Source organism: Hippoglossus stenolepis, chromosome 2 (genome assembly GCF_022539355.2).
Source record: "Hippoglossus stenolepis isolate QCI-W04-F060 chromosome 2, HSTE1.2, whole genome shotgun sequence".
NCBI lineage: Eukaryota > Metazoa > Chordata > Actinopteri > Pleuronectiformes > Pleuronectidae > Hippoglossus > Hippoglossus stenolepis.
The window spans coordinates 8797765-8809132 of NC_061484.1; the positions used below are offsets into that span (position 1 = coordinate 8797765).

Sequence of the window (11368 nt, forward strand, 5' to 3'; positions counted from 1 at the left end):
ATTTGTTGTTTTTCTGCTCTGCATAAAAGACAAACTCTAGTGTGTTCATTTTTCCTATAGTAGCCCAATCTCACTTCAAAGCATTATTAAGCTGGCTGTTCGCTTTGCCTTCAAACTATTTAAAGGTTCTTATGTGTCGCTGTCTCTTTCATCTGACATGTTTCAGACAGCAAAATGCAAATAGGGAGACAAATACATTAAGTGTGGATCACTGAAAATTGATAAACCAGCTAAAATGGCACTCAGCAGAACGCATATCTCAACCAAGGCCCAACAGTCTCTTTAGATTTAATCAAGTTGCACCGAGATCCATTAATTGTCCCCTGGAAAATAAGTGAAATGTTTAAAAAAAATGCCCTAACCCGTTAAAGAAAGTGGAGGGAAAAAAAATCATAGACCTGCACCAAAATTGAATGGGTTCTTCTCTGACTCATACCACATCCTTCCACCGAATTTCGTAGTCATCCTTCCAGTAGTCTTTGTGTAATCCTGCTAACTAACAGACAAACTGAGATAAATAGACTTTGGTTTGCATTCCACACAAACAAAACCCTCGGGGAGAGTTCATAGCTGGCAGAATAATAAAATCTGTATAAAACACTGAGGATGACCTCAGTCCCTGACGTCTGGAGACATTATGGACGACTGTGGCTTCAGTGTGTTGTAGTATTCTGGTCAATAATATATTGATTGTTTGCGTTTGCATAGGGACAGTGTGGTTTTATTCAACTTCACCATGTCCATATAGAAAATCTATTCACACTTTAACTAAACATCTCATTGGCCAGTGAAAACCGACACATCATGCAGTCACAACATACAGTCATAATAAACGTGAGGCGTGAACCCGACACAAAGGAGAAGATTTGATAACATGTTACTTAAAGATTATTGCTAGAATTCAATATTATAGTATAACTCTGAGTATAGAAAGTGTGTGTGAGACTTTACAACATTATGGGCTTTATTCCATTTGTTCCTTGTGTCTGCTCATTCAGTCGCTCATGTGTTTCATACATGCAACAGAGGAATAATCATCATCGCGGTGAAGAAGTCCCAGGATGTTCAAACTGCCGTCGCCTTATGTGAAAATCTGCTGTTTTCTTCATGCATCTGTCCATTGATGCGTTTTGATGTTGAGCTTCTATCAATATCTTGAAATACCAGAATCCACCTTTCATTCCCTTCACTCATTCCAAAAAAAGAAATTACGCATGAGTCAAGTCATTTTGGAGCGAGACTTCACCTCCTTCCCTCAACCTAATCCGTTCACCGATATAATAAAAGAAAAGCTGGTTTGAGGTTTATATATATATATATATACAGTATATATATCCTCAGGTCTCCACTCTCAGAGACACCACCCACTCCGTCCACAGGGCTGAAGAACTGAACTACTGAGGAGCTCCAAGCAGGAGAGAAATCCACGTCCAATCAGCTTTAGATCACGTTATCAAACATGTGCATGGACTGCATGATGTTTTCATCCTGGACAAGAGGAACAAAAATTCGAATTATTTCAATAACTGTGGGTGAAAGTGTAGTTTACATTAGTCACATCCTTAAATGTGTGTGTGATGTATTATTGATATTATTCAAAATTCAATCGACCTTTTGACACGTCTCCAGGAACTCGTCAATGGTGACCACCCCGTCTTTGTTCCTGTCCATTTTCTGGAGAAAAGCAAAACATGATCACTGGAGACTGTATGTGAAGATGGACGACAGAGAACCCCAAGTGTCGATCGCCACCTGGTGGCTGGCTGCAGTATAGGTCATAAACCCTGCCTCCTCCATGTTAGTGGATGGGACATGGACCAAAGTAAAAAGTCTCAAAACAAATATATTTCTCTCAAAGATGGTTTCAGTTTTTTTTTTTCATCATACTGATGTTTGTTCAAGTTCATTTTAATTTGATGCTATAAAAAGAAAGTGACACATCATGATTGACAGCTGAGACCTTGCTACCGTGGCTCCATCCCCTGATTGCTACAGTGCAGATTCTGGTTCCAATATACTTCCTTTCTGGATAGTGGGAGGAAATGGAGATGGGTCGTCCATTTTTATATACTAATATACTATATATACTTCTCTACTAAGTGACACTCTGTGAGTTTTACCTGGAAGAAGATGTCCACATGATCCTTGGGGGCGCAGTCCCTCATGTTGGGGTACGTATAGTTCCCCATCATGTCATAGATGGAGTTCATGATGTCTGTCATCTCCTGCACAAAACAGGGAGAAGAAGGGAAAAGTAAAAACATGAGCTGACAACATGAGACTGTTCACACTAACAAGGGATGGAAGCGGCACCTCTCTGGTGATGCAGCCGTCCTTGTTGAGATCGTACAGATTAAAAGCCCAGTTGAGTTTGTCAATGGTGGAGCCTCTCAAGATGATGGACAGACTGATAACAAAGTCCTGCGGCAGAGACAAGAACAGAAAGAGTTGACAGAGAGCAGGGGAGAATACCAACATCAGCAAAACAACAAAGTAAAAGTGCTTCGGTATAATAGGGAAAATGAGTTCCTGACTGGGAAAAGTCTGCAAAAAGTTTGGTACAGAAGTTGCCGACGTCATCAATTATTAACCAAGAAACATAATTTGAAAATTAGCTCTAAAATAGAAGCTTTTAATGTGAACTTTTTTAATTTCAATTTTTAACTATTTATATGCCTGTTTCACCTGATCCTGTTTCTTTGCACTTCGTTAAAATGCTAATATTGAAAAGAGGTGTCAAGAGGTTGTTGTTTGTTTTTTTCATATTCTGACTTCAAATAACATGAACACACCAAAGTTGACTTCACGTCACAGGAAGTGGGAGCTTCCGAGGAGCACATGAATGCACACTCATAGTGCACAGGAAAGTGAAAGAGAGAAGAAGAAGACTGTTTATCCACTGGTGGAGACCACATTAGGTTTTAGGACAGTTTCTGATGAGAGAGTGTTTCTCACCTCAAAGTTAACCGCTCCATTGTTGTGGGTGTCGAAAGCTTCAAACAGGAAATGCGCGTACATACTGGAATCTGAAAGGAGGACAAGACAAAGTGAAAAACAAAATATCTCTGTGTTTCTTTGTGGTCTTCACACTTATGTACAATACAGTTGAAGTTGTGTCCTTATTGCCTCAACTGATGAGAAACATAAAACATAATTTTTATATATCATATTTTATATACCGTTTTTATATCATACTTCATAAATTTCCAAATGAATATTTGTGACTTTGCTCATAAATTGTAACAAGGAAACAACAAAAACTGAAGCCACATACGCACATACACACCTAAATTCGAAATTTAAACGTTGGCCCTGCTTGGGGCTGTGAAAGGTTCGTTTTCACTTCACTTTTCTCGATTCAAAAATCTTTCTGTCACTAAAAATACATATTTCCAATCTCGTCTCTGGTAGAAACAACAGTAGGTGACCTTTCCATTGAGTAGAGCTCAAAGTTAAAAGTATGGACTGAAAGTGGGTTATTATCTGATGCAGCGTTTGACTGGACTAAAACCCTGTGGTCATGACAAGTGATGGTAAACTGCACCTCTGGGTTTAATCACACTGAAGGTGAAGTATACAGGATCTCACTTCATGTTGAGATTCCTCAGGTTTGACATATTCATAATATAATTAATGTTTGGAGAAATTGTTGAAGTAGATGGATGTAAGGATGTGAGTCTGACTGACCTCCCTGAGGGAAGAAATGGGAGTAGATGCTTTTAAAGGTCTCTTCGTTCACCACACCGCTCGGACACTCCTGTAAGAAAAAACACACACATACATGATGAAAATAGACATGAATCTACGGTATTAAGATATTGTATATTCATATACATGCTTATCCAAGGAAGATCAATAATGCAAAGGAGGCTCGGACTGACGCTCTTGAATCCTCGGTAAAGGACCTGCAGCTCCTTCTTGTTGAAGCTGGTCTGCTGTACAAGACGGTCGAGCCCCTCCGGTCTGTAACGCACTGTTGACAGTTCTCCATCATCAGCTATACTTCCTGCACGGAGGGAGGGATGAATGAAAGAGTTACTCGCTCAGATGCACAAGTATCCTTGAAGACTTGTGTCCTGAGGGAAAAATGTGACAGTGCAGAAAATATAATGAGGAAAAGAAAAAAAAGTGACAAGATATGAAGTTAGTGTGTAAAAGGATGAGGTGCTGTTGTGACTAAATGATTGAATTCATATCAGGGGAATGTGTGTGATATCCGTTTGCGTGTGTGATATCCGTGTGTGTGCGTGTGTGTGTGTGTGTGTGTGTGTGTGCGTGTGTGTCCGGACACTTGCTTGGATTGTCTGAAGCGTTGGACCCAGAGCGACAGCAGGGGAGCAGTTTGAGGAGCCGCTGCTTTATGGTCTTTTTATTGGATTTGTATGGAGGATTACCTGTAAACAACCAATCACAGCAGAGATTAGAGGCAGATAGAGCGGCCCACATAGTGGAGACCATGTTAAATGGATGAAACATGAGCCAAACTCCACTCAAATACTTGGAATCACATGTCCAAGCAACTTGGTTCGAGCAAATTAGATTGCTGACCTGGCTTTGAACCAGCGTGACCCGACAGACGAAAACAGTTTGAAGAGCATCAGCATGTGAGGCCCAGAGAAATGACATGTGACTGAAGCTGAGTCTGAGACAGAGAGGCCAGACACTGTTTTAAATGTTTTATTTAACTAGGTTAACTAGGGAAGGCATGTTTTTTTAAATCCTCAATTTAACCAGTAGGTAATTTGTAATAAAACCTCTCTTCTACAAGGTGGGCCTGCACACTAATTTAGTTGGTTGTAAAATTACATTATTTTAACTGAATCAGTTTAGATCAACAGCAGCTTCTTTACTCTACTAAATTAAATCCAATCCATCCAATATTTGTTGAAATAATTGTGTCTGGTTCAAAGTAGAGGACCGTCTGACCAACACCAGACCAACTTCTATAACATACAGTTTCCTATAAGTGACAAAACCAATGTTTAAATCATTTTATTTCTTTCACACTGGTAGTTTCATATATATTTTTATTATCTTGTTCCAGCTCTGCATTGAAGCTATCTGATCTTTACACCGGGTAGAATAATCAAACCAGACTCCATGTTTTTATGGATGTGCCACTGACTTAAGTGGAATGGAAATCAAGTGTATCAACACACACACACACACACACACACACACACACACACACACACACACACACACACACACACACACACACACACCACACACACACACACACACACACACACACACACACACACACAGAGAAGTGAGTAGTTGTGGTAGAGGAAATGCTGAAAGTGTTTCCGAAAGGTCAAGTGAGTCTAGTTGTGACATCTATAAATGCCAGTGGACCATGGTTGTCTGTCTGTCTGTCTCTGTCTGTTTCTCTGTCTGTCTGTCTGTCTGTCTGTCTCTCTCTCTCTCTGTCTGTATCTCTGTCTGTCTGTCTGTCTCTCTCTCTCTGTCCGTCTCTCTGTCTCTGTCTGTATCTCTGTCTGTCTGTCTGTCTCTGTCTGTCCAATGTAAATCAAGCTACATCTGTAATTTCAGATACCATAAAACTAACCATAGCTGACACAGAGCTTCACTTCAAGTTATAATTCAGTTCACCAACTAAATATCACCAACATCATTCTACATTACTTCCCACAGGAACCTGAAAGAAATTTAATAAGTAAAATATTTGTGCAGGTTTGTCTCTGTTTCTTCAGTTTTCCGTCCTCGTCATGTTGCATCTGATGAGCCTCTCTCTCTTCCTCTGGAATCAGTTTGTCGACTCATGTTCTGTGAGTTGTGATGCTCTTCTTTTCCTCTTTTGTCCTTCCTCACAGTTTGAATCCAATCTTGTGTCCATTAGACATTTGCCAGCTAATGACTTGTTCCAGAGCGGCATGTCTTGCCATCTTATGATGGATTACACTCTCTCTTTCCATTTTCATCAAGCTGATGATCCAATAAAACACAAATAAGTTTTCCTTCCCCTTCACCGCTCCTCCTCTCCTCCAGCAGGAGCAGCAGAGCGCAGACACACAAAGTAAAACACAAAGCTTGCCTTCATCCTCTCGCTCGTCTGTTCTCAGACTTCGGCTGCTCCTTAATTCTCTTTGTGCTGTTTCCTGGAGTCTGATGCTTCAGGTTCCTAAAGGCATCTCCATTATGTAGTCTCTCTGAACCAAAGCCTGGCACAGAGACTTTAGATAGACACAAAACAGCCAGAGAACAAAGTCATGTAGATGTGAGTATTGTCTTCATCTCTTGCCTCTAAAGTTTCACCTCCTCGCCTCGTCTCAGATTGATTCCGACTCTCCTCCAGTCATGTCACAGCCTTCAGTTCAGTCAACTCCTCTCGCATCTACAACAACTACAATAACTTCTGTATATAATCGTAACTTCATCCAACAAAGTACATTTACTCAATTATTGTACTTAAGAACATTTTTCATGTATCGTTACTTAAGTAGATGTATTTTCAGGTAATTTTCACTTTTAGTCCACTAAATATATCAACAAATATCAGTACTTCAGAGCGGCCAGGTACACATTAGTTTCATATAAATGGATTTGTAAGAAACTGAAACTCAGCCATAATAATGTAGTAGACTGTGGCACTAGGAGCTAGCCTACACTCAGCAAGTACTTTTAATATTTGAAGTATATTTAAAGGCAAGCACTTACTTACTTTTACTCCAGTAGAAAAGTGAATGTGGTACTTTTACTTGAGTGAGCTACATTTTGTCATGTTTAAGAAATAAAGAAATATAATATAATATTTCCTGGACACAAATCACAAATTGAAAAGATATTCAAACAAGATATTGCAATGGATACAGAATTCAAGTCGCTCATGAATAGTAACACTTTTAAATATCGATTAAGTAAAGGCTTAAACTTGGTATAATCACAGTTAAAGGAACCGACACTGATGTGAATGAATCAAAACTATATAATTTGCCAAACTAACACTTGGGTTAGGGTTGCACATATAAAACTACCTTTTGTTCATTTATTTGTACCTTTACCTATCAGTTAAATGTTTGAGTACTTCCTCAGCCACTGACAACAGGGAGGGCGTCTCCAGATGTGCATGTGTCCCTCCAGCCACTAGAGGGCAGTGTTGAACCACAGAATTCAATTCTGAATCCAATTCAGAGAAAACATAAACGAGGTATCTCAGTATCTCACTGTGAGAAATAGTGAATTTCCCCCGATGTGTGGATGAATAAAGTTCTATCTAATCTAATCTAATCTAACAATAAACATGCATCTCAGGTAGATTTGAATATTTATTCAAAACGTAATCTTTGGAATCACATAACCATAACAATAACTTATTATAGTCTAATTATTTTAGAATAAAGCAGCTGCTTCTCCTCTCTTGGCTGGTCCTCACAAATTCAAAGGGCTGTTTGAGGTTTAAGACGAGTGAGTCAATGAGTGTCCGCAAATCTATAGAGAGACGTTCATGTGTGCGTCTTTGTTCTAGTAGTTTATAGTGTATTCCTCACTGACATAACTGGCCGTGGATATTGAGGACACGTCAATCAAACTATCATGGAAAAGCAAACAAAGCTTCACAGAACCTCACACACACACACACACACACACACACACACACACACACACACACAGGCAACACACGGCACCTCAGCCGGCTGAGACTCAAAATGTAAAACTAAGTAAGAAGATAAAAGAGACAGAAAACAAAGAAAGCTTCCCTGCTGTTTTCTTTCTTTTCCAGCGGACATGTTTCGACGTGACAGAGCACAGGGTGTTGATCACAGACAGTGACGAGCCTGAGGGCAGCAGTGTGACGTGACCTGTTCACACAGAAAACAGGGTGAGGTGTTGTTCTTAGAGACGACGCCGATTATAAACGATGAGCTCAGCTGATGCATTATTCCATGAAGTGATGTGATTCACATGGGACATGAATGTGTTTCCTCCATATGTTCATAATGTCAGAGTAAAATACAACCAGCTTGTTTAATTCAACTCTATGGAGGCACTTTCTGCTTCTGGGATAACTTAGTGATAATAAGAAAAAAGTAATAAAGAAATATAACCTTCAAACTGTTCCACAGCACAAAGTGAACAGTGCCAATCTGACTCAACAGTTAATGTCCCAGCAGCTCATCCTCAGTTCAGCTCAGGGTCAATCAGGGTGACTTTGATTCAAATCAATGAGTACAAATGCAGCCCTCCAAGGCCGATCGATACACTCTCTCACTCCCCTGCTGTTATAAACACTTTTAGAGACTCTTTTAGCAAACGACTCCAGCTCAAAGTATCTCAACTGTGGGAGAGTCACTGAGACAAGTTCATAAGAAAACTTGAAGGGCACTCAGGAGGGTGCATTCCTCCGCCAGGGCCTGACAGTCCCCTTATGAAACCACATTTAAATTCACTAAATCCAGATGTTAATTTGAATCTGGAACAAATTGCACACATTCATAAATATCAGACACCTCAATGTGACTTATGTTTTCATCAAGATCCATGAATTATTCTCAGAGAAATTAGCAGTTTTTGTGTAATCCTGCTAACAAACCAACAAACATTCACTCCTTAGCAAAGGGAAAAGAACAAAACATGACTGAAGGGCATTGAAACAGTTCTGAGGGTCACAAGTTTCACAAAGGATTTTAATTATTAAGGATTTTGCAAAGGCCCATAATCAGATTTAGTCTTTTGAAGCCTAAAACATCGCCTTTAAGTTTTTTCCTAACTTGTGAAGTAAAGTCTAATCAATGGGCTTTAGAAATAAAAGTTTAAGAGCTTGAAAACATCGACTTAGAAGATAAAACAAATCACAGTGGAGGGATTAAAGCCTTTGAAAGTGGAAGCTGCATGTATATGCTTTATGCATAATGACTGTTTCTTGGTTTTCTCATTTGGCCTTGTGAAGACAAATCAAAACCTTCTTCCCAAAACTCTGAAAAAGTTTTTAAAAAAGTTTACATTGAAATTGAAATTGGCGATGTTCATTATATTTTGACCCTGCCCTCGCTCTGTGTGTGTTTGTGTGTGTGTGTGTGTGTGTGTGTGTGTGTGTGGGAGGTCATGGCAGCTTAAGGAAGGTCATACGGTGCAAAATGAATGTTTGTAAGTTAATATTACTCATGGAGCTGCTTCTGTGCTGACTATAATCCTTCAGAAGGACACGGCTCAGATTATATACAGACATTTTACACACACACACTCACACACACACACAATTGAAGTCACACACTCTTTTTCTTCCTGCTGACAACAGAGATGGTCCTCACACAGAGACGGACGTCACCTCATAAGTTACGCAGCGTCTTCCTTGATATTTTTGTCACACAACATCTATCTCAATATGACAGCAGTCAACAGACTAAAGCTGTTTCCATTTGGCACCTACAACTTGAAAACTATTAGGCTTTTATTTTGAAATAAGCTAAACATATTGTGTTATTATTCCTGTTAAAAGGACAAGCTGAATAATAAATTATGATCAGAGGTGGAAAGAAGATTCACGTGTATACTGTTAAGTAAATTAATCTGACAGCTGTAGTTATGTTGTAGATTTAAATTATTGATACAAAATGTAATCGTGTATTTTTATAGATTAAAGAACCAGCACTATGTCAATAATTTATCTTTACCTGCTGTAACATTAAAACAACACTATGTGGGCTCCATTTTGCAGAACAACAGCGACCTCTGCTGCCTCAAGAGGCAAGTTTCCTCACTTAACATTGGACTTAAATGGTGTTTTTTTTATGTTTTCTAAGTCTTTGAACGGATTTACAGTGTGACATTAATCTACTCCTGAACTCACTGGGCCTGAATGTGGCAGTTAAAGCCACTGACTATCAGTTAGACACGACTCAGCGGCACCGCACTACATAAAGACATTGTACCAATAAATTAATTATGAAGCTTTTATTTTGAGATAAAATAGTTGCATAATGCTTAAACATTAACGTATCTATAGTTATAATTCAACAATATAACACAAATGATGCTGAAATGTAAAATTCTGCAAAATAAATACTTTTATTTTGGTACATTTCCATACTAATACTTCCGGTAAATGTTGCAGTATTTTACAGAATGTAGCACTTTTTCTTGAACAGAGTATATGAGCTCGTAGCTGCTGTTACTTTTATGTAAGGAAAAAGATGTGAGAATTTCTCCCAACACTGCACCTACATGCAAAAACCCTTTCAGTTATAAATGCAGGAGCAGTGGACATGATCCTGAAATGATGATTATACTGTACAAGAGGATATCATCACAGCACAGAGGAAGACTGTGTCATTACCAGATTAAACTCTAAGCCCCAAATAGGTAAAAACAAAAACATGAACCTTGAAGGAAGCGTTCCAGGAAATTTACCTAATTGCTTCCTTGTTGAGAGTTTAGATAAGAAGACTGTTACCACTGTGTGTATGTGAATGTGAATGTGTATATGTATGTGTATGTGTATGTGTATGTGTATGTGTATGTGTATGTGTATGTGTATACAGTATGTGTATGTGTATGTGTATGTGTATGTGTATGTGTATGTGTATGTATGTGTATGTGTATGTGTATGTGTATGTGTATGTGTATGTTGTGTATGTGTATGTGTATGTGTATGTGTATGTATATGTGTATGTGTATGTTATGTATGTGTGTATGTGTATGTGTATAGTATGTGTATGTGTATGTGTATGTATGTGTATGTGTATGTGTATGTGTGTGTGTGTATGTGTATGTGTATGTGTGTGTGTGTATGTGTATGTGTATGTGTATATGCTTGTGTATGTGCATGTGTATGTATTCATGCAAATAGCTGAGCATAAAGACTGTAAACATGGAAACAGTTTGACTGCCTCTGTACAAAAGTAACAAAATCCTCCTGCTCCTGTTTCCAGTCTTAATGCTAAGCTAAGCTAACCGGCTGCTCTTAGTGGCTGATATGAGAATGGTGTCAATCTTCTCAACCAAAAGAAAATACGTGTCACACTATTCCTATGATTCTCTAATATTACAGTGAGTCTACATGGCTGTAGAAAGTAATGACTGGACAACCAGTATGCATAATGTATGAACACAGGAGAAAAAACAACAAGGTGACTTCAGCAGCTTCACAGCAGAGCAGCTGATAGACCATTTAAAACCCCTTCTGACAGACCTCCTCACAAACATAGCTATTGGTTCATCCATATACGTTTGACTGTTCAGTCTGTATATGACACACACAGTTGAACAGCACAGTTCTATGCCTCAGGTTGTTGGACACTAAAAAGGTTTGTTTTTGTGAACGCCTCCTAAAGCCTCAGTGTTCATGCACCTGTTCACTGTTTGTTTAACCTGCTGCTGAATGGCCACCACACGCTATTGTGCCGGC

General features: G+C 39.0%; 1 protein-coding gene across 1 annotated transcript in view; it reads right to left on the reverse strand.

The window, feature by feature from the left end:
- Positions 1–950: 950 nt before the first annotated feature.
- LOC118100813 (Kv channel-interacting protein 2) overlaps positions 951–11368 on the reverse strand; it is a 12022-nt gene continuing 1604 nt past the window's right edge. The window contains exons 2-9 of the mRNA XM_035146241.2: positions 4296–4394; positions 3882–4006; positions 3688–3757; positions 2956–3026; positions 2314–2421; positions 2121–2225; positions 1612–1674; positions 951–1488 (exon numbers count right to left, since the gene is read on the reverse strand). Of these exons, the coding sequence (XP_035002132.1) occupies positions 1441–1488; positions 1612–1674; positions 2121–2225; positions 2314–2421; positions 2956–3026; positions 3688–3757; positions 3882–4006; positions 4296–4394 (689 nt within the window). The 3' untranslated portion in view covers positions 951–1440. The remainder of the gene's footprint in view (positions 1489–1611; positions 1675–2120; positions 2226–2313; positions 2422–2955; positions 3027–3687; positions 3758–3881; positions 4007–4295; positions 4395–11368) is intronic.